We start from the raw sequence: 24,445 nt of genomic DNA on the forward strand, positions 1-24,445 counted from the left end.
TGTAAAAGAAATAGTGTTATTTCACTCATGATTCATGGATTTCATTCAATAGATGCAAAAATTGTTATAAAACGTCTGTGCTACAGAATGGTTTAATTCAGAGATACTCATCCTACTCTTATCCAAGCAAACAGTTGAGAAAACAAGATGGAATGAAGATCACAACTCATGGCCCAATTTTTTTTTTTTTAAACAAAAAATGAGATGTACATGGAGGCACAAATGCAACTTTTTTCACAGATCTGTAGGTACAGTGCAAAAATAAATCATTGAATCAAGTAAATAGCTGGATTTGTTCTTACTGACAGTTGTGTAAGTATAGAAGCATCAAGCATATGAATTTGCTCTCATATCTAACAGAGTCCACCCAACAGTCCTTGAGAATATGCCTCTATACTAGGCCAGCTTATTACAATAGCTTATTCGCTGGGATATTATTGCCTCTGCTAGAGAAAACAAGAATTGGCCATAAGCCCTGCACACGTGTCAAAAGTTACAGTTCTTACACTGCAGTTAATATAGAAATACTAGCCAGCCAACATCTCATCTAAAGGATGAAAAGATGCAATTCAGTGAACGGAATAAAGTTGTTGACGGTGGCCACCACACATATTAAACTGACAGGTTTATTATTTTGTATTTTTTCCAACATTTGTGAGACAATTTATTTGAGATGCACCACCAATATATCCATATCAGAAGACTATCAGTACTGGCTGATAGCTTTCTGGAAATGTTTGCTCTGGCAACGTTTAGCTGATTGTTGACTGGCATTTCTGTGACAATTTTTCTAGTGTCATATTAGTACCAGATTAAAAAAAACCAAAAAAAAAAAACCACTTGATTATCTTGTCTTGATTATGTTTGCACCTGCATTAACATCATTACACAAATGCATATTGGAACTGGCTGATGTGAAGAAAATAGCAGCCAAATAATTAAAAAAAAAGACACAACAATAGCGACATATTGGTGCATACTGTTAAGTAAAAATATCAGAAAGTTCAAGTAAAGAGTTTGGATTAGCATTACCTTCATACAATGCTGGGCTAATGTTAGGTTTCACCTTTAAAAATAAGAAAATTCAACGATAAAAGTGCTTTGGCAATAATTCAAGTCTTTCATTTACACCACACAGACAGGGGAGTAGAAGATATTAACTGTATGAAGCTGCACATTTTATTTCTTCACAATAATGCTAGGTCCTTTCAACATTTACTCCAAAAGTTTCACTAGGCACTAAAATTAAAGACTAGTATTTCTTTGCTTGTGACTTCTTTTATTATTATTCTTGTTAATCGGCATCATTTATCTGGTTGCTAACAACAGTTACAAGTTCTTCTGAGGTAAGCACTAGTAGTCACTAATGTGTCTTTTACTAATAACTTTTCTATTTTTAGGGGCAAATATCTAAAAAGTATTTGTACTTATGTGACTGCTGTGGTTACTTTTAAAGTTTAGTTAGAATTGCATTTTCAATATGACACTTTGAATTTCAGTTTAATTCATTAAATATCTCACATTTAGATATTTAAAAGTCAAAAAGGTTAAGTCATCACACTAAAAGTTACATTTTCTTTCATTTGAGTCACTGCTTTTTTTTCAAACTAGTCCCTATTTTTGTTTTCCAAATAACATTCTATGAGTTGTTATTCCTTATTGTGGGCACATCAGTTTATTTTTCAGTCTATCAATTTAAACTAAGAAGGAAAAATTAAAATAATGAACAAACGTGGACCTTTAGATTAATAATTATTATATATTACCTACATTTTATAGTAAATGTGAAGTGAAATAAGAAAAAAAAACAATATCTATTCAACAGTTATTATGGCTACATAACAAAAGCAATTAGTGTGCACTGAAAGATAAACATTTAAAGTGCATCGCCTGATGGGATTCTGTTGAAAACTTTCTACCTGTTAAAAAAACCCACATAGATTGTGTATGGTAAAAACAAGAAACATCACTAGTCAAAAATGGTGACAAATAACATTTTAAGACATACTATTGCTCACAGTCATTTCTAATGAAATGGAAAGTGCTCCTTTCTAAGCATAAGAATAGTGAGAAGTCTTTTAAAATGTGCTACTGCCCAATTTTAGTGACTTGTGAAACTAATAAAATGAATGTTTAAATGGTCCACCATGCACAATAGGACTGTATCTGGCAAGTTTTAAATTTACAGAGTACAATAACTACTTGACTGACAGCAGACATAAACTTTGAGCTAACATATTAATGATTTATTTCTTTGTTCTATTGCTTGGCTGTTGTCTGACATACTTTTATAACATTGTCTAGAAGCCTAGATATCTCAAAGTCTTGTCCTCTGATTTGCGGGTCTGCAGTGCGTCACAAATATGAAAGGCCATCTCTTCTCAGGTCAGCATAAAAGGAAACATACAGAGCACATATTCAGACTCAATGGTCTTTACAGAACTCTTTGTGACAGAAACAACAAAAGCTCTCGAGGGACCTCAGAGCCTTCTTCTGTCCTGCACTGGGTTTAGTCCCCCCCTCCCCAAATCACCAGTTTGCCTTTTTTTCGTGGGAGCCTCAACTGGTACAAGGAAGCAATGTGAGAAGTCACTCTGCTGCCGTTGAGTCCTCCAGCCACCAGGGGATAGTGAGAATTGAGAAACAGATGTTAATCAGCATGTGGGAGCAACAGGAGTGCCCAGGCATCAGGATAGACTGTGTTAAATTTAGTCTTGAGGAGCCTTGGAGTGGGGCGAAATCTCCACCTTATTCTAAGAGGTCCTATGAGGAGATACAAGTAGTTAATAGATAATCACACAGGTCTACTGATAAAAGCTGACATTGAACACAGTATTAGATACCTGATCTGAATCTTCGTTGTACTGCGTTTTTCCTGTCTCCAAGTAGTGGGTGTCAATATCATCGACTCCTTCTATTTTATTAGCCTCAACATTTTCCCTCATAACAGAATATCGGTGCACAAGGAACCTGATGAAGACATAACTGCATGTTACACACAAAGAAGAGAAGAAATATGTGCAGTGTTACTGGTGTGTGTGAAATGTGGGTAACTGACCGTCCTCCACAGACGTATTTCTTCACTAGCCAAACGCCTGCTACGGCACTCGTCAGCAGGATTGCTATGACAACCATCACTATGACAGCAGTGTTTGTTGAACCGGTTTCAGTCTGACAGAATGACAGAAGCAAAAAGAGAGAGGCAGAAAAATGTGAAGAAATCACACGTCAAAAACTACCTTTGAAGACAACACTCTGCATCACTCACATGACGAAGGATTTTCCAGATTTTGTTAGAGAATTCAGTGCATCACTTACTTTAAAATACACAGTAATTCAGATTAAACTACGACTATACACAACTATAAAACCCACTCAGACCTTCAGTAGTGACCATGTTGAAGATCAGAGGTTCCCCTCTTCAATGTGTCCAAACATGCAGAATTTTCAAACTGAGCAGCACTGACCAGAGAATTTGGATGAAGGGCGTTGCTGGTGCACATCCTCTTCAGGTCAGTCTCCTTCCTGTCTGGTTGGAAACCACCCTCACACCGGTCTCCTGGAATCTTCCGGTAGCTTAAGTGCAGGACGACAGAGAGACATGAAAGACAAGACAAAACTTATTGAAAGGGACGTGGTGCAGGATACGACATCCAAAAGACCAAAGAAGTGATATATATATATATATATATACCTGGGAGGGAAATTACACATACTTCTGCACATGTTTGAATACAGTTACTGCTCATGCTGAGTTATTCTGAATCTTACCATGTACCTTTTAACTGAGTGAACTTTAGCCTGATTATTAAGTACTGTTAGTGTAACAGAAGGATTCATGGAGTGTGAGCGGAGAATTTGCAAGCTGTTAACAGTTTAGAAGGGCCAAGGCTAAAGGTTCACATCAGAGGATAGCAAGATTACCACAGAAAGAACAAGACCAGATAAAGAAGAGCAAGAAAGTGTTCAACTCCCAGTTCTCAGCAGGTGTGCGGAGGCATGAGCGCCTCCAGGAAAGAAACACTGATAAGTAACAAACAAAGGGCTGGCTGTTGTACCAATAAACTGCTTCCAAGAGCAATGGAATGCTTTGTAGCTTTCATGACTATAAAGTGTGTGTTTTGACTTCGCCTTTTCACTCTTTGTCTAACACAGACAACAAGTTTGTATGCATATATAATATATATGATAAAGTGTGACAATACCGTAAAGAGATTTTTGTCTCGTTCCTCTTTGTCAGAGTGGAATTGCAAAATTGCCACGACATACCACAGATGGGGGAGGGGGGGAGTGTAGAAGCAGCGGAACTGCTGTAATGAAAGCATGCTAACCTGTAGTCTCATACTTGCTTTGACACTTTGATCTTTATCTTAGAAAGTAAATCTGTCTCTGTAAACTTCATGAATACTGATTCTAACACACATATTTCTCCAGGTATGCTCATAAAAAATAAAACTTACCCGCACAAAGGATTGGCAGTTGAGTTTATGTTATCTTTTGGCCTCTAAAACTTATTTTTCAAAGCAATATCACAGCTTGTGATGCTACAGATGCTACATGCTCCCGTTTAGCTAGTTAGTTGCTTCTTATTGGGCAGCGCTACAGATGTTTCCTAGCAACCAATTTACACATTACTTCAGTGTTTATTAGGTAAGACATTTCTTAAGTTTTAATGGTGCAACCTGATAAAGTAATTCACTACTGTGAAACTAGCTAGTAGCTTCTAAGAGCTTAGGAAAGACTTTACACACAAACTTACAAGCAGCTGGTGCAACCCAGTCCAGATGTGCAGGAATGGTGATACATTCCACTATTCGCCTTAAATTAATTAACAGACTTAAGGCTTCTGAAAGTGAGGTGTTCACCATTTCTTACATCTATCTATAGCATAATGCACAGTGGGAAGACCTGTCACATACATAACAATGTATATTTATCACCTTATTTTCTGGGTTTATTCCCTTTTTTGGCTCCCAAACCAAAGCTTGAACAAAAATGTTTTATTGCATTTTTTATGTCAAAGAAAGAACAGGGAGTGAAAGTACAGAGAGTGAAAGTTGTAAAGACCAAAGGTAAAAACAGACATCCTCACCCATTGGTCTGTAGCTGTTCGGTGGTCCCATTTAAACAGAACTCCAGAGGACGGCCCTTCAACTCCTTCTGCTCCACACAATCCGAGCTGTTCTCTGGCCGGTAGTATCCAAAGTCACTATAAAAACAAAAAGAGACACACTGTCTAATGCTGGTCGGGAAAAAAAGATTTGTATTGGTTTTGCATTTGAACAACATTGCAATAAAACTCCACAATCCACTGGATTTGGAACCTAAAACACTAAACGTTCTTTGCCATACTCATGAAATTAAGTGTCCAGTGTCCCTTCTACTTGAGTAAACCTCATGATCACACTAAATACAGGATGAAGAAATGACTTTTTGTTGTGTTTTGTTATTTCACTCTCTCACATAAAATACAAAGAGGACATGGAAGGAGCAGGGGCATACCAGTGATAATCATCTACTGTACATGGACAGGGGGACAGCTGCTTGGTGACAGCATAGTCCCTGCCATTCCAGCAGACAGAGTCTTTCCTCAGGCGTAAGAAGGTCTCTTTATAGCCCAGCACACAGCCATCACTAGATCCACTAGGGTCTGCTGAGTGAGCCAGCCACTGCACATAGTCCCCTTCGTTGCCTGCACATACATACATACATATAGTACATATAGACATGCAGACACACCAAGTAAAAGCATACATGCCCAAATACCAATCACCCATTTTCTCCTGCATACTCACAATCTCTGGTGAGGAGTTTCCTGAAGTCTACAGTGATCACCACCCATTTACTGAAGTCATTCCTGTAGCCCCACAGGCTGACGTTCATGGAGCGTGAGCCGGGCTCACTGTCCATACCGCTGAAGTGAAAGGGGTCGCTGGTGAAGTTATAGGTATGCCAGCACTGCCCTTCATCTGTAGAAAATCTGAGAGAGTGGGAGACGGAGAGTGGAAAGAGACCATCAAGCAAAGAAAAGGAATTGTAAAGCTGACACATGCTAAAAATCACAAAAAAAAAAAAAAAAAAAATACAACACAATCACTTATCCTCACTTGATCTGATTAACAGGTGAGTTGGTGTGCTCCACAGCCACCAGCAGGCCTCCAGAGTCCATTATAGCATAGTGATGAGGGCCCCTGAGGGCCAACAGCCACGAGTAGCCCCCGTCATCAGACACATACACGTCAGGTGAGAGAGATGACTCTGCGTCTCCAATACTGCCTGGAGGAGGAAGGCAGGGAGACGGTGGTATGAGAAATTTTACCATGTAGTAAAATGATTGTGTATCAAGAGATCTTTGTGTGTGTGTGTGTGTGAGAGAGAGAGTGTGTGTGTGTGTGTGTGTGTTTTATACCATGGGCAAGAATGAGGCCCACAGCACTGGGCTGTGAAAGAGGCAGCATGGGGACGTTCATCTTCATGGTGGTGCTGTAGGAGGCATGGATGTGAAGTCTGCACTGTAAGGACACAATAATGAGGGTGATGTTGGTACTAAGTCACACACTCACTGTATGTAAGTCCCACCTCAAAACTCACCTGCTCAAACTGGCATACTCCCTATAACTGGACACTGTGCACCTCACCTGTTTTTATGCTGATGTTTTGTATTAATTGATGGTTTTTTTTTCTGATTCTTTTATGCTTCTATTTCTTGTAAGGTGACCTTGGGTGACTTGAAAGGCGCCTCCAAATAAAATGTATTATTATCATTATTATTATTATTATTATTATTATTATTAGAGACTCATACTGTAAAATGTTGGAAACCCTTTTTAGGACAGATGATCTATTGGACAATGTGTGTGTGTGTGTGTTTGTGTGGATCAGTTTAATTAATTTCTGATGTTAAAATTACTAAGAAAACAAAAAAACAGAACCATTCCATCATTCATCACATACAAAATACATTTTAAAAAAACACATAAAAAATAAAGAATACATTCACATCACAACAAAAATGTATGTTTGTATTTTATGTTTTGTATTTTAATTATATATGCTATATAAATCTCTATGTATATGTGTGTCTCACTCTGTTAGGCCTGTTAGTAGAGGTCTCAGTGTCACAATGGCTGTTTTGTGGTCTGCGCAGCGTCTGCCACTTTGCTCCTTGGTCAAAGGTGATCACTGTTTCCACGGCACCATCTATGAAGGGACACAATAACATGCATCACAATGACTCAATGACTTCCAGGCGCATGGTTGTTCTTTTGCATGCTTAACCACATTACCTACAGCCAATAAAATACAAGCTTAATACTTCTAACGATTTTCCAAAACATTTCATAAGTTTCTTGACTGATGTCCTGCAGCAACAGGTTTTAGTTCATGTTACTGTGGTAAGAAAATCAACCAAGTCAATCAATTTTAAATTTAGTTGAGATAGGGAATCAATCACAGTGAACTTTAAGTCTGTTTTATTTTTCTTAATGTTAGAGGGATTAGCAGAGACTGTTTCAGAAAATGTTCCTTTAATATGCCTTCAAAGATATTCTAAAATCTGAGCTCTGACTGCCAAAAATCATAATTTTCACATGTTATGCTGAAAGGAAATTAAACATGGATGTCATAGAAAGAAAAATGTGAATTTGATAGTTTGTTGAATCAAAAGGTTCACTGTTCAGCACCTACGTCATTCTTGGAGGCTGGAGTTTCCAACTTGTACTTAAATGCACCACAAAGGATTTTTTTCAAAATAACTCCCTGCTTGCAACTGCATCACCATGCAGCAATAATATAACATTAACGAAAACATGCTTGCGATGAGATGTTCAGTGTGAAAAACGACCTGTTTCAAACAAGTGTAGCTGTCATTTCCTTTTCATTTTGAATTTAAACAAGAAGGTTAAGAAATTAATCTGTAAATGTGTGGTGTTATTTGAAAATTGGTACCACAATGTACAAGCAATTTTTTCTGACACATGTACAGTATATGACCATGGTTTAGTGTGACTTTAGGATCAAATGCCATTTATTAAAAAAAATCTGTAATTAACTGAAAACATGTGTTAAACATGTAAGTACATATTATACAGTGTGTTGACCCACCCTCTGTGAGTATGCTGGTCATGTAGACGCCCCTGAGGGAACTAACGGCGGTAAAGTCAGTGTCACTTCCTGTGGTAGTGTAGAGATGACGCTCCAGAGACTTGGAAAACACGGTACCTCTGTCATCTGACACATAGATGGTTCCAACCCCAGAGTCTGGTTGACACATAATACAAACACACACACACACACACACACACACACACACGGTTTTGGATTCTTCACTGCAATACATTACTGATCGCCACAGAGAAACTCTCCACTGCTTCAGTGTTGTTTTTTTCAAGGACACTTCAGCAGGATATCTGCTTGAAGGTTCTTTTGTGTTATCGACACTAATGTTAATTATCAGCAGCAGCATCAAATACTGTCATATTCATCATCAATCACATCCATCATCACTATCAGCATCATCATCACGGGTTCTGACCTTCAGGGTCATCCACATGCATGAATATCATGTCCTGAGTGGCTGCCAGGATGGAGTAGAACTGCTCATGGTTGACTTTAGGTAGCTGAGCCATGTTCCACACCTCGCCTCCGTCCACTGACACGTGGATCATACGCTCTGTACCCTAACACACACACACACACACACACACACACACACACAGATAGTTGTGAAGTTTTAGTACAGTTTTAGAATTAGAAGGGAAATATGGAGCATGAATCTGTTATAGAGTTATTATTCTATTATATCCCTGAAGGACACACGAGAAAATGTAAACAGGTGTATATGATTTAAGTTAGAGATGCAGCTCATTAAGTGAGATAATAACCCCAAAACATATGTTTCAGGGTCAGTGGGGCAACTAAAAAACCACAAAGATCATATCAATTCACCTGCATGATACTGGGGTGGTTGCAAAAGTTTTAAAAATATTTGAATGGCTCGATACCACTTGGTGTAAAAGAAAAAATATACACATCACCTGGGTGTGAAAAGTATTATCATTTATGTCCATATAGAAGCATTATACACACACAGGGATGTGTCTAGAAACTCATAATTAGAGATTCTGTATGCATCAGGTAAAACAGAAACACACACCTCCTGCTCTTAGAAGCAATGGAGGCAAAGAGGCAAACACAAGCTCACATATTCAGACACACACACACAAACACACACACACATACCGTGCCAGTCATGATGGAAGCGAAAACAAAGCGCCCTCCCAGCACAAAAGAGTAAACTCTTGTTGCAATCGTCCGGAAACTTCTACCATAGTCTGCCGTTTTCCTTAACTCCAACATTCCTTTTTCATCTGACAGAGACAGGGTGGAGTTAGTGGATGTGTTACTGAATTATAAATGTACATACTGTATGTGGGGTGACTATGTTATATTTACTTACTACATGATCCATTGTTGTTTCTTGTAAAGTAGATACTGTTCTTTGGACCCCTGTAAGTGTGAGAAAAAGAAACAGTGAAGGAAAGAATCTTGGGAAAGGAAAGGTCTAATTGTGCGCACATTTTGAACCATTTGAAAGTTGCCTGAGTTCAAATGTAAATCCACTTTTTTGGAATTTGTAGAGATCACAGATTATGTTTGTGGTTCTTCTAAGTGCTGTGTGAGCGAGGCACACACCGACCCCCCGGGCCGCGCTCCAAGCCCTCTCTGGCTTTGTTAGCTGCCAAAGGGGACGAAGGTTTTCAACTGCAAAGATTTTGCTGGTTCAAGGACTGTGGGCTGAATAAGAATGCTGGTGCTGACTCATGATTCAGTCTGACAGCAGCTTCGGCTCCCTCGCTCTGCAGTCAATTTAGTTTGGGGGCCTAAATGACAGCTGTGGTCACGCAGAGCTATCACAATGTTCCCACAATGCAGCGCTAACAACCGCAGGTCGACACCGCAACCTCATGTGAACTCTGGTGCGCAAATGAAACCAGAGTCAGGCAAGTGGTCCAAGCTGCGGCAAGAAAGACAGCTGGAATAACAACGGTGGACAAAGAACACACACACATAAACAGGCCCGTTAAACCAAAAACAAAGATGCACATGTAGGCAGAGTGGAAACAAACAGGGAACACAGATTTTTTTCACACCCCGCCGGTGATGGACAGCTTCGACTTGTTTTTTCACTCCAAACCAATCACACACAGATGACTGACATATAAAATGTAACCGAGGGTTCATACTCTGCTAGATTGTATAATAAATGTATATAAAAAAGTAGTTAAACATCTAATAACATTTGTCTTGCTCCTTCATTATGCCATCCATTATATATGCACTACCAACCAGAATCCATATTTCTTGTGTGTATTTATACAAGTAGAGGACATTTCTCACCATCTGACCAAACAAACACTGTCATGGATCTTCCTCCAGGTGGCACCAAAGTCCTCAGACAGCCACAGGTCCAACTGAAGGCGAGAGACAATGAAAGGAGGGAAAAGTTTAATGTTTACCTCTGAGTATTCACTTATATCTGATTTAATTCAAATGTATTTGTATAGCACCATCTAATACAAAAGCAGCAAAAGAGACAGTAAAAATCTGCAAATAAACAGAAACATCATGCATGCATACGCATAAAATTACATACACGTATACAAACAAACATACTGTACAAATACGGTGTGTTCAGTTAAGAAAATCCTCAAGTGAAAAGGAAGGCAAACTGTTCCACTCTTTAGGTGCATAAATACTGAATGTCATTTCTCCAGACTTTGAAAGTGTTCTAGGCACATGGAGGACATTTCCACACAAGGTGGAAATGTCCTCCATGTGAGAGATCTGATGGGGTTATAAACTGACATCATGTCTGAGATGTAGTCAGACCAGCAAGTGTTTTGTAAACCAAAAGGAGAATTTTGAATTTTATTCTGAAAACAACAGGTAGCCAGTGAAGGTTAAGGAGGAATGGAGTTATATGATCTGATCTTTTTGTCCTGGTTAGAACTTGAGTTCTGGATAAGTTAGTTTGGAAGACCTATAAATAGGGAGTTGCAATAATCATCAATAATCAAGTTGCAATAATCTAATCAAGAATCTAGTATCCAGAAGAGGTGCAGGAGTGTATGTTGGGGTTTTGACTAGGGCATGAAGGCTGCTACCGTGATACTGAGCGTCAGAAGTGCGTTGCAGTCTCTTGGGTTGTACAGCATCTGAATGAGGGGCTCAAACGGCAGGTCAGATGGGATAAACGTCAGGCCGAAGTCCTGTGAGCGAAACAGTCGAAATCCCCCGATTTCTGACACATCACCAGTGAGGATGACCTGAAACCAAACACAGACAGAAGCGGTGGGGAACACTATCTTAAAACAGTAGTTGAGTAAAGGCAAAGGTATGTGCTCAGTATTTGAAGACTCTTTTGCATGTAAAACATGGACGGCTTTCCCTCAAACAACTCACTTTGCCAGAGTGGTCAGGACTGATGGCGATGCCGAACTCTGTCTGGATGAAGGTGTGGTTGATCAGGTGAGTCACATCTTTGAATGTCTTCCCGTAGTCTTCACTGACACAGTGACAAAGTTGCAGTTAGACCCTCAGAATAATAAGATTAATCGACCATTCAGTCAACCATTTTGATTGTTTTGAGTCAATTTTTTGAGTCAATGCTAAAGTTGTTTGGTTCCAGCTTCTTAAATATGAATATTTTCTATGATAGTAAACTGAACATCTTTGGGTTGTGGACTTTTGGTCACGACAAAATAAAATCTGTTAGATTGCATCCAGGGCTTTGGTAAACCACAATTAATATTTTTCATAATTTTCTGACATTTTAAAGACCAAACAACTTAAAAATAGAAAATAATTGTTAGCTGCAGCTCTACAGTTATGACAAATCAATTTACTGCTCCATTTCCATCTAGCATGCCATCAAACATTAGCTATTCAACTATTTCTCACCTCCTGTAAAGGTTAGACTGACCGAAACGCATCATGAATAACGGCACCTGAAATGTTGTCAAGACCAGCAGCACCTGGGAGAAGAGAATGCAGGTATTACGCAATTTCTCACAACATTTTGGACTCTCTTGTTATTTTCTTCCATTCACTTATATAATTTTCATGCAACTCATACAAACTCACCCCTGATCCATCTCCCACCCAGGCCAGTGACAGGGAACCCATGGTTCTCACTTTGAAGGTAAACTGGAATACAAGAAGAAAAAAAAAAGACATGAAAAATGAAAGATTTTAGAAAATAATCAATGTCATTCCAGCAAAATCTTTCAGGAGGAATATGTAAGATGATTAAGAAAATCTGAGACATTTGTATGTTATAAAACTAAAAGTTAAGTCGGAGATACAAAAAACACAAGAGAGTTTGTGTATGTGTCACTCGCTGCACACCAGACATGACAGCCCGGAGGACAGAATGAATTGTCCTTACTGTCCAAAGTAACTCGGCCATTTGGATGCACTCTGCGTGTGTGACCTACATTTCCACCTAAATGACAAAGCTGGGGCCAGAGAACAAGACAGTCACTCATGTCCCGAGCACATATACACAAAGACACACACGGAGGCTGAATTAATTATATTCTGCCAATAAACAATATATAAAAATGTTTACTTTACTATTCACACATTTATTGATGCGATTTTCAGACTATGGAGAATTAAAAATTCAAAGTTAAACTGAAAAAACTCAGTGTTACGTAATATCATGGCTAACGAACAGAAAGAGTTTAAACCTGAACTTTTACTTCACAACAAGTGCCCTGGCTGCAAACAGCATTCCAGTGTGCTCATCCAGCGTGACGTTCAAGTGTATGGTCATTTGAGCGACGTATTTAGCCACGGCCCACATTGTGTTTGCGGAGTACGAGGAAGGTTTCTCCCCTTCTCTCCTTTGCTGGCGGAACAGAGATGTTTACAAGGTGAGCCCAGCCCTGGAGAGTCTGCGCACAGCTCTATAAAGCCACAGGAGACAGCCAGGTCTGCCTGCTGGAAACTCTTTGTAAATAGGTCCAGTGGAAACCAGCCTGGCCCGGCTGTCCAAGTGTGTGAATACAACTTTCCATCATTCCTCCTCCACATGAATCACTTCATCACACCCTCGCTGCATCCGTCTGTTCTTTCATATTTTAATCACTTGACTGCTTGACAACTTCTCCTCCCTTTCTTTGCAGTCGTCTGTTCAATCTGTTGATCAGTTCAAAAATGTAAAGCATGACGTGTCTTGTTCTCCTGACAGTCTTGTACCATGTAGCTAACTGCAGTGTCGTCGGTTCAAAATCTGCCCAAGGAACACTGTGTCACTTTGCTTTCTCTCAAATATTTCCTCTCACTCCTGTTTTTCATCTACTTCATACAGGCATTATTCCCAAAAATGTCAATGTCAAGCTTACAATTGAGGTTCAATATTGGTTCATATTGCCAATTGAAGTTTGTCACCAGAACTATCAGTGTGATCACTGTAATGTGGTGTAGTGGTGAATGTTTATCTGTCCTCCCATCCAAGCCCACCACCACACACACACAAACAATTCACAAAACAGGTGATGTTGTCATAATGATTATCACAGTGTTATAACAGTGTGACAGGTGGCTGTCAAAACAATGGAAATACCAATTGTTGTTGTTTTAATAATACAATAAAGAAATTTCCTGGTCTAAGCCTGGCTGTCAGTGATGTATTATGACTCATTATTTATACTTTAGGTTATAACTGTTTTTTTAGCATTTGTTTAACATGTCAAGGAATGACACAATTATGACAGTGTGCTAGTTTTTTTTCTCTTGCTTCAAAAGAAAAATATGATTTGAAGACAGAGTCTAATAACATTAAACTGACATACATGTGAATTACGAAACAGTATCGCCATTATATAGTTTGTCCACCAGAGAACAGAATTTTTTTTTTTCATTTTAAATTGTCCCACAAAAAATGCATATATTATGGTAACAATCCCTTAATTACAAAATTTAAGGGACTCTTATTAAAAATGTTTGCTTCGTTTTTATGTGTTTATGTTCCGATAAAATATATACACGTTGATGTTGATCTAAAAAAGATCTTCTCAAATGTCAATATTTTCTGGTTCATTTAGCCTTCTATGATTATTTACACAAAATATATTTGGGTTATGGACTGTTGGTCAGGACAAAACAAGAGATTTGAGGATGTCAAGTTGGGCTTTAGGAAACAGTGATTGACATTTTTCACCATTTTTGGACATTTTATAGACCAAATGACTACTTGAGAAAATAATCAACAGATTTAAATGCTTGTGAAAATAACTTTTAGTTGCAGTCTTGCCCACATTCAAACACACTTAATCTGGATGTAATCAGAATGCAATCAATGCAAAAAGACAGGAAGGACCAGCTGGGAAAAGTTATCTAGGCCAAAAACTACACAAGCAGATTTTCCGCAACATCTCCTCCTGAAATCCTATTCAAAGACCAGATCTTACAACTCAAGTCACAATGACAATCAGGCAAGGTCACTGCAGGTCAACAGGTTTCATGTTGTGTCTTGTCTTAAGACCAGGCCTTAGCAAATGCTTAACACTTGCTTTCACACCTGTGTTGAATTTAACCAGCAGGGTGTTTTCCACATCTGTTCTGCTGAAACCCTGACTGGACAAATGTTGACTTGACCAGCAGTTCACTTAGACTGAAACCCAAACAATCAATAATTATACTATACAGCAAGTCAGCTGAAGCAAAGGCTGAGAGCACTAAATTAGAATAAAACCTGCTGTATTATCTAATCTGAAGAGGGTACGGGTGCAAGTATCATACACGCTGCTGTACATGCACAAAGTACAGTACACACACAAAAAATATATCCTGCAGATTCAGTAATACACACTGCTGGCAGGAGGGAGCACAGCGAAGTCGTCCCTCAGAGGTCAGTCGCCAGCACAATGAGCTCCTTATTCCCTCTGCTCTGGGTTTTAACCTTTCTGCTTCAGCGGTGTTTACACACATAAAACATCAGAAGAGGAGGTCAAACACTCAGCCTCTGATCTAACACATGGAGCTGTGTCGACAAATCCTCTGATGCTGGGCTAAGTTTTGTGAGCAGAGAAATAAGCTGGGGCGTATTTACAGTATGTCTAATGGATTACCATTGTTCAAGAAAACCAGAACAAAAGGGTAGCGGAGCTGAAGACTGCAAAGTGCCCTGCTGAGTAGTTTGTCGTTAAAGTGATTACTCATTTAGTCTACAAAATAGCAGTTAAAAAAGACAAAGGTCAAACTCAAATAGCAGAGGGTGAGATATCCAGACTTTCGGTCCCTAGTATGAGTCAAACTCCAAAAACACTGGATCTTGCATTACCCATAATGCAACTCAATGGCATCTTTCATTGGAGCCTCCCTGCCCGAGTAACTCCCACATATTTCAAACTCCACAAGCCAAGTGTGTGACTTTTTCCTGTTTTCATTAAACCTGCAATAACAAAAATTTTTGGCAATATTCTCACCTTATAAAGCTGATACAGTAAACGTGTTAGCAAACCGTCTATTTAGACATCCGACAGATATGTAGCAACATTAGCATTCATTTGAAGTCATGTTTCTGTCCACCTTTATATGTAAGTCCAATATTCGCTCTCCTTTTAGCTCTGTATAGCTCCACTAAACCACTAAATTAATCATCTGGCTCCTTAGCTGCTAAATGTTACACTGTATTCACCAGCTAGCAGGTGAAAATAATGAAAACCATGCTATGAGAGCCGTGAGAGTGAACCAAAACAGTGAAGTTGCGGGACCTAAAACCAAAACAGGGAGCTGAAATAAAATTGAAACATGTGAGAAGTCTCGAGCTGTATCTGAGATCATCCTGGTGACATCATCAGGGTTATTTTATTTTTTTTTTTCTAACTTTGGAAAGTTCCCTTCAGAGCAATAAAATATATTATACAACAGTTTCACAGGCTGAGTAGAACACCTTGTAACAAATAAACTGATGTTCATGTGTAAAAATCGAGTGCCCCTTTAAACGATTTTTTTTATAGACTAAACAATTAATATAATAATTGTTTTTGTGAATACCATTAAATGCAAACACAAGACTAAGTATTTACCCACAAATCTGCAAGTGTCTTCAAGTGCCTTTTCCTAGTTTCACTAGTTTGTTGATTTCACTGGATTTCTCCCTGTATATCAACAAACCCAAACTTTCCATAACTCTCTCTCTTTCTCCCTCTCTCACCATGTGGAACATCAACTCTGCTGCTTTTCTTGGTGCTCCAACAGCTGGCTGCGACCCAGCTACGCTTCACCCCGAAAACAGAACATGTTTTTTCTCTACATTTTTTTTGGCCAGAGGGGATAGAGGACGGGATGGAGTCAGTTTGTAGCTAAATCAACCTCACACAAACAAACAAAAAAAAAGGGAAAATGAGGCAAAGCAGGGGCTGGCTGACAAAATGCATTCTCTGTAGTCTATCAGATCTAAACTAGCATAAAAAGGACGACAAAGAATGTAGGAGTAGGTTAGATTTGTGTGACCTGATCGTTTACACAGCAAATTAGAAAATAGGGAGCTTGTACTACTTATCTACATGCTCTCACTACCTTGTCTGATCTAGCCCGGCAGCTCTCTGATAACAGAAAACTCCACACTGGCGTTCAGATCGAGTTCAGCAGAAACAACGTGGGGAATGTTTGTGAGGGAGAAGGGCCCAGAGGAGACGGGAGGAGTCTGCTCTCTGTGAGCACGCCGAATCATTTTCATGCTCAAAAGCTAGTCCAGGTGTCTGAGCCACAGAAATGATGTAATGTCCACTTCTTCCATCACTCATACACACACACACACACACATGCACAAACACACACACACACACACACACACACAACAGGAAGGCTGTCCTGCAGAGTTCTGTAGCTTTGGACCAAGTTGTTATTCTTGAAAATTCCTCTAGATATCAGATTTGTTCTTGTTGTGCTTCCTATTACAACATGTTCAGTACTAAAGTGACCAAAGGTGTTTTATCTATTATAACACCAGATAAGAGGCAAGATGAGAGAAGTTTCAAGACTGGAATGAGAAAGACTAGGCGAAAAAACACAAGATGCTAAATGTTTAATCAAGTTTCGGATGTACGATCAATTCTTCTTCTGAGACACGTTGTTGCCACGTCATCATTTCATCTCAGTCACAGGTATGAAATGCAAGAGAAACACCTGAGAGCTGTCCCTCTTCGAAAATGTTCAGCTCTGTACAGAAATGCAGGTATCACCTGACTCCTCCAAGATACTTCTGTTACCAGACTAGCAGAACTTAATATACTGACTCCATCCACCTTGCATCCTTTGCTTCCTCAAACACTGACAGTAGTGGATCTGACCCAGACTGAAGACCTACATTAATTCAGATCAATTCAAGGCTGTGAAGTAGAGCTGAAACAATGAATTGATCGACAGAAAATTAATCAGCAACTAGTCTGATAGCTGATTATTTAATGTCATCTTTTCAAGCAAAAAATGTCCGGTTCCAACCTCTCCAATGTTTAACGCATTTCTCTGTTTTGTATCGTTGTAAATTGGATATATTTTAGTTTTGGACAAAACAAGTAATATGACTCTATTATAGAGGAAACTATTTTCTACCATTTAAAAGATAAGCTGAGAAAGTAATCACCAGAATAATGGCAAACGAAATTTTTTTTTAGAGCTGCAACAATTAGTCGATCGGCACATAAATAATTAGCAACTATTTTGATAATTGATTAATCATTCTGAGTCCTTTTTTTTAAGACAAAAGATAAAAGTCTTTGGTTCAGCTTCTTATATATGAACTTTTTCTGGTTTCTTTAGTCCTCTATGACAGTAAACTGAATATCTTGGGGTTGTGGACTGTTGGTAAGGACAAAACAAAACATTTCAGGTTGCATCTTGGGCTTTGGGAAACAATGATCAACATTTTTCATAATTTTCTGACATTTTATAGACCAAATGACTAATCAATTATTCGAGAAAATAATCGACAGATTATGTTCTGAAAACAATACTAACGCTGCAACTGACAATTGTTTTTATTATCAATTCATCTGCAGATTATTTTCTCAATTAATCATTTGGTCAACGAAATGTCAGAAAACGTGAAATTTGTGAAAAGTGTCTATTACAATCTCCCATGGCACCAAATGTTGTCTTCAAATTGCTTTTTATTGCCAAAACCCAAATAATTTATTTTTACTACAATTTAACACAAGGAAAAGCAGATGTGAAAACTGACTTTTACGTTTTCAAGTGTCAAAATAGCTCGATTAATCGACTAGTCGTTTCCCCTCTAGCATGTATAAAGAGAGTTGGGTTCACTTCTATCCTCATTCACATCACAGACAGACATCAAATCCTAACTACAGAAGACATTATGATTGGAAAATCCCGTATTACATGGTCTTAAAGGTTTTCTGTTTGAGTGTGTTGGATATGAACAGATTTTGGAGGCTGTTGACTGTGTACATGTGCTGCAGACTCCAACTGTAGGTGACACTCACTTACTTTATTTGACTTCTTCAGAGTTTAGTCGAATAATTACGGCTTGAAAAACTGAATGTGTCACTTACAGTATGGGTGTTGTTGGGCAGAATTGACTCCACTCCAGGAAAACCTGTACATGTCTGTTCATTCAGTCCTGCGCTGCGTTTCGAGAGGTCCGACTTGTTTAAACTAAGTCGCTGCTCATCACTGCTGAACTCCGACTGCAGCCTCTTCACATCTGACGCTTTTTCTCCCTCTCTGCACAGCGCAGTCGAAAACAACCCGAGCGCCAAAATGCAACATACGGACACCATGTTTACAACGACACTACCCAACTTTGGACTCTGCGAGAAACTCATCTATCCCAAACCTCTGCCCCACCGGCCCCCCTCATCACCAAATGCATCTTCAATAACGGCCCATTCACCGTGGAAGATGATTGGTCAGGATTAGAATAACCTGCAATCTCATTGGTCGGCAGGATTCTCCCTCCACTAACAGCTCTAGTATTTTCTGGTGCTGCGCTGCCCCCTGGTGGAGAGACCAGCAAACATTTGTTACAGAACTTTTTCTCTGAATTTGTTGATGGTTCCTAGAAACACTAAAAAAAACAAGAACAGCCTGAGCCTGTTTCCCATAAGAGGATAAATTTGCTTTATAGAAAATTTGAATTGTCTTTTGTTCATTATTTTAGCACTCCCTATAGAGCCCTGAAACTGACAAGATGTAGTAAATTTATCAGACATGTCATAAATATATCTGAATACACCAATAACCAACATAATATATATTTCTACTTAAGACCAAGACCAAAATATTAGGAAAACTGAGGAGTTGAAAAATAAATAGAGCTAGTGACTGATAAAAGTAAAATAAGGTGTAATTTACTTTATCAACTGATAACTTGATTTTTCACCAACTGATTGGAGGTTAAAAGAAAAATATAATATACGCTTTATATTTATTTTAATGCTTCATTTTAGTTATTTAGAAACAGGATCAGAAACAGGTTTATTGCCAAGTAGGTCGTTTTTTTTAAAAAAAAAAAGGAAAAAAAAAGAAAGAAATTAACAATAAACAAAATGTAAAATATATTCTAACAAAGTTGGTCACAAAAAATCCATCATTACTTATTATTGTACTAAAAATCCCACTGACTTCAGCCTTTACTCCATCTTTTTATGAATATTGATAATCCATAAATATTTTAATGTGTCTCACTTTCTAATAAGCCATAAATTATAAATGAAGTGTTAATAAGTTGCTAATAAATGGATTTTGGTCCAGATTGTCAGCAGCCCTTAGTGGCAACCTAAGTATTATTAAAGGCTTATGAATAATTAATTATTTAACCATTAATACTTAAAAACTTAACCTTTTGTTTTACATCTTCAAATCACCAAAACACAATAACCTTGGTTGTTTTTTACAGTAGTACAGTAGTACTTTAACAAAACATCAGCACTCACGGATATATCTTCTTATTATTTATTGTGGACAGATTATAATTTATTGTCCACAATAAATAGTAAGAAGATAGATCTTTAGATAGTTTGTTTTATTCTTGGCACAACCGTGCATCCGATACTCAAGACTTGGTGCTGTGCTACTTTTTACAAGTACAGGACTTAAATACAAGTCAACTGAATTTGAATGACAGAATCTGGTTTGTAAAGTTCACCAGTTCATATTATCACATATTACCTCAGAGCACTGAACTATGTTCTCTTACACTAGAAGATATTAGCTAGTTATTGTCGTTGCAACTGGTATTTAACTTTAGATTAGGTGCTGAAAATGTGGATTCTCAAACTCTGCATTAACTTGCAATTGAGACCAAGAGTTCAAGTTGGGATAAAAGCAAACTGTGGTCATATCACACCACCTGTAAATACTTCACTTTGTTTTTCATGTTTTTTGGGGGATATTCTGCCTTTTCTGTATAGTGAAGGTCTAGAGGTGACAGAAAACAATGAGAGTTAGGTGGTGGTGTGCAACAGTGATGACATGGTCAGTGTCTTTAACCCCAAGGCCACCGGGACACCCCTTAATAGTGTTTACTTACTGGATCTGGTTTGTGAAATATCATTTAGATAAATATATTGATTTCTTTCTGATAAGAGATTCAACAAAAGTCTTTTTTTTTGTGAACACAGACTTTCAAACCCCACTGTTAAAGCAAGACATCCTGCACTCTGAGTTCCTTTTTATCAAGCGATGTCACTCTGATATGATGGAGAAACACAAGAAAACAAGGAATTCACAAAAACTGCCGAATCAGATCTCTTATTGAATACAACAGTTTAATTGTGGTACTGATCCGTAACAAAAAAATACCCCACCCCCCTACTTTTCCCTGCCGCTCAGTTATAAGCGCTGGTTAGACTCCAGTACAGAGCTGTACATATACTGAGAGACAAGAATAAGCATAGTACAAAGAGAAAACCTCTTCTGCCGTCCAAAAAATCTGAATGCAGCAAGAAGGAGAATGTGTTGATGGAAAGTTGTGGTTGTGTCGTGACATTCAGCCCAGGTTTTCTTCCTCTCCTCTCTTGCCCGGAGCTCAAACCGAGACCTCCAAGTCTTTTCTGATCTAGATATCCTTGATTACATCCTCCAGCTCCTCTTTGGAGTACATGTGGAAGGTCTTCCCAGGCTCTACTGTTGCCAGCTACAGAAGAGACACAGAATAATGAAGCCTGAAGGAACGCCAGTGATTTAAAGTCTGGCAGTCATGCAAACTTAAATTATTTCATTCCAACAAAAGACTGGACGTCTTCACTGATGCAATATGTAGTGGATGTTTTCACTGACAAAAAATGGTAGAGAAAATAGAAATATTCAGAGAGAGGATAAGAAATGAGGAACGAACCTCAATGTTGGTGGCGTTGAGCTTCTCCTCCATCACCTGCTTCAGAATGGTGAGGGATGACTTGATGGCATCTTTTAATGTCATGGACTGAGGGTTACCCAGTGAGAGAGGGGCAAACAGAAAAGATGCAACTTGGTGATCTTCAAATCTTTTAGAAAATTCTACGAATGTTGGGTTCATTAAATCTTTGAAAAACAATGATTTACCAACTCAAATGCAAGATAGCAACTTATATACACATCACATTATTTGATTAGCTCATTTTCCTGCTGAATATAAAGATGTAGTGGTGGGACTGGGTACCTTGTGGTAGACCTCTTGCAGAGAGCTCTGTGCTCCCTCAGATGCTGAGCCGATGGCCCGAGCATCACACTGCACAAAGGTCCCTGATGGGTCCATGTGGTACCTGGATTCACCAAAAGAAGGAGTTAAGTCTCTTTGTAGTCAGAATTAAAAGGTAAGCATGCTGCAGTTTAAAATGTAAAGTTTGTAATGTGCACAAATCTTTACATACAGCTGGGGTCCTTTTTCATCAACTCCACCAAACAGAAGTGCTACACCGAATGGCCGACTCTGTATAGATGAAAACACAGAGAAACAGAGCAGACAGAAGAATACACGTTACGCTAGTTTACTCAAACACCATCTATGCCCTTGGAGAAAAAAAAAAACATCCCATAGGCTCAACTGGATGAGTATATCAACAAGGAAAGTGACTGACCATGGCACCAGGGTCTGCATCTTCCTCTCCAAACTGCAGTGCCAGGTTGGACACAGCCTGAGTGACACTCTCCACTGTCATCGTCTCATTGTAAGTGAACCAGTGGTTCTGAGGAGGAATGGACACAGGTTAGTTGCAGATAAATCACAAGGTCAGGAAAACAACTTGTATTACAGCGTTCTCTCAGCATACATACTTGTGTTTCCACTCTGGCTTTGTCAATTAGGGTCTTGGCATCAGCTATCAAGCCACTCATTGCACAACCTTTGAGACAGAGAGAGAAAATGAACAAACCCCACGGTGATCTAAAGCAGCAAATGTAGGCGTAATCATCAGCCTGATCAAAACTGTAGTCACTTATGAGGAATTTCACAAAACAGCATTCTCCCAAATAACATCACAAAGGTCAAATTTAATGCAGGCATATTTCTATAATAGATTTTAAAGATACACTACTTGATCGTGTCAAAGCATTCCCCTCCTGTTAGCACCACACCAAAAATAATCACAGAGGGAAATTCTGGACAGAAATCAAGGAGGGGTCCCTTTAGGGTCCTTCTCATATTAATTAATCTTTTAATGGACTTCGGGTACAGCTCTCAGACTTTCTGCTTTTTACTGTACCAAAACTCCTTAAGCTCCCTCTAGATATGATAACAGCTAAAACATCACAAGCTGCGACTCAAGATTCACCTCATAAGCATTACTTTTACTCGGGCCAGTACTCATGCAGTACTTATTCTATTGTTAGTACTATTTTACTAATACATTAACATTTTGATGCTTCTATCATTTTAAAAATCCCTGTGTATTTATTTATTTTTGGCATTTTATTTTTGATCTGTTCTTTTTCTCAACATAACGTGTTGCATTCCAATGTACAAAACATGCAATTCAAATATGTTTAAATTAATTTTGTCATTGACATTTCAATACACAACTAATTAATTACCTGATTTATGAGAACAGAAGCCAGATAATGACTTTTACAAGTTAACAAATAATAGCCACTCAAGCACTTATCTTCAGTGGCCTAACCTGTGATTCAGTAAATTAATAGCTGACATTCAGTTTGTGTTTCCTCTTACCAATGTGACTGTCGATCTCCACAATCTTCTCAATGCTGTTGGGCTCCATCAGGGGAGAGGTGATCCTCTTCTCCACAGCCAGACACACCCCCTCTGATGTCTGGATACCAATGGCTGTGGAGCCCAACTGCAAAAGAGCACAGCCAGAGAAAAACGTATGAGCTTCAAAGTGGACATTTGTTTTCAAGATTAATGTAAACAAGTGTATATGAGAGGCCTACTGTATTGGTCAGTTTCAGTTATTCAACAAGTAATACTCACTTTAATAGCCTCTATGGCATATTCAACCTGGAACAATCGTCCTTCAGGAGAGAATGTGTTCACACCTCTGTAAAACGGATGTGGATAATGGTAATTATTAATTCAATGTTGGTAGAAAATGATGCTGCCAATGAATATTGTGGCGTTATTTGGCATTGTGTTGAGTTTGTATGTTTTAGTGCAGATTTAAACAACACACACACACTCGGGGAGCAAAGTTTTACCGTCCGTTTTAAGCCAGAACAGAGTTGAAGAACACATTTCATTTCTGGTTAAATAAAGGTTCAATTAAAAAAAACTGACAATATTGAAAGTGAAAGCAAATAACCCGTTAGCTGCTAAGTTAGCTAACTACCTGCAACACACAGCAACAAAGTTACAAGGACTGGACTAAAAACTACTTCCAGACTTCATTTAACCGTGAAAATACAACACAACCTGTACAAACAACTAAAACAACAGATTAACATCACCGTGCTGTCGTTATTTTGATGGTTTCTACTGAGAAGCGCTCAATAAATGACAAAGCAGTTTGTGTTTCTGCCACCTACCTGTCATATTCCGATCTTGTCAGGAACATCTTTTAAACGTTTAACACAGGACCTGCAAAAACAGAAGACGTACGTGAGATTTCTCGGCTGTACAGAATTATTTAACCTGATTTCAAACAAGTAAGGAAAGGTCTTTGCGTGGAAGTTCACCGGGTGATTAGCGAGCTAAAGTTAGCTGCGATGCCGAGCAAGCGTGCTAGCTAACTGACGTAGCCGAGCGCTGAAACAGACGTACAAAATGGCTTTTATGAGTCTAATATCGATGTTCCAGTGTTACAACTACGTCCAAGACGGTATAAATAAACGATTGTATGATATTCCTCAAAATCATTACACTAGGAAGACTCGTTTACCTCCAGCCACAAACCCTTGAATGAGTTCGCTTGTTTCAGGGGAAGCGCTTGGCGTGTTACATCCAAAAGTTCCGGTTTTTCTAACAGATCGGAAAAAA

The 24,445-nt window shown here is 38.7% G+C and overlaps 2 protein-coding genes across 4 annotated transcripts; both read right to left on the reverse strand.

Annotated features, from left to right (window-relative positions):
• Window positions 1-61: 61 nt before the first annotated feature.
• On the reverse strand, window positions 62-18,906 carry LOC137181774 (sortilin-like). Of its 3 annotated transcripts, none has more exons than XM_067587754.1 (20): window positions 18,588-18,904; window positions 12,145-12,207; window positions 11,962-12,035; window positions 11,464-11,566; window positions 11,166-11,327; window positions 10,399-10,472; window positions 9,458-9,507; window positions 9,241-9,368; window positions 8,534-8,678; window positions 8,104-8,259; window positions 7,088-7,200; window positions 6,410-6,512; window positions 6,108-6,276; window positions 5,796-5,980; window positions 5,503-5,692; window positions 5,093-5,209; window positions 3,468-3,576; window positions 3,059-3,171; window positions 2,844-2,970; window positions 62-2,763 (listed from the first exon to the last, which is right to left on the reverse strand). In XM_067587754.1, the coding sequence occupies exons 1-20, from the start codon at window positions 18,858-18,860 to the stop codon at window positions 2,749-2,751; spliced, it is 2,469 nt and encodes an 822-aa protein (XP_067443855.1). In that variant the 5' UTR covers window positions 18,861-18,904; the 3' UTR covers window positions 62-2,748. The 3 variants fall into 3 exon arrangements, 2 of the variants coding, with proteins under 2 accessions (XP_067443855.1, XP_067443856.1); XM_067587755.1 differs by lacking the exon at window positions 18,588-18,904 and adding an exon at window positions 12,449-14,768; XR_010928185.1 differs by lacking the exon at window positions 62-2,763 and having other exon boundaries at window positions 2,870-2,970; window positions 3,382-3,576; window positions 18,588-18,906.
• Window positions 18,907-20,785: 1,879 nt separating this feature from the next.
• On the reverse strand, window positions 20,786-24,445 carry psma5 (proteasome 20S subunit alpha 5). Its single transcript, XM_067587758.1, has 10 exons — window positions 24,348-24,445; window positions 23,995-24,046; window positions 23,444-23,510; window positions 23,183-23,309; window positions 22,291-22,358; window positions 22,095-22,202; window positions 21,888-21,946; window positions 21,677-21,779; window positions 21,374-21,460; window positions 20,786-21,172 (listed from the first exon to the last, which is right to left on the reverse strand). The coding sequence occupies exons 2-10, from the start codon at window positions 24,021-24,023 to the stop codon at window positions 21,095-21,097; spliced, it is 726 nt and encodes a 241-aa protein (XP_067443859.1). The 5' UTR covers window positions 24,024-24,046; window positions 24,348-24,445; the 3' UTR covers window positions 20,786-21,094.

Source organism: Thunnus thynnus, chromosome 4 (genome assembly GCF_963924715.1).
Source record: "Thunnus thynnus chromosome 4, fThuThy2.1, whole genome shotgun sequence".
Taxonomy (NCBI): domain Eukaryota; kingdom Metazoa; phylum Chordata; class Actinopteri; order Scombriformes; family Scombridae; genus Thunnus; species Thunnus thynnus.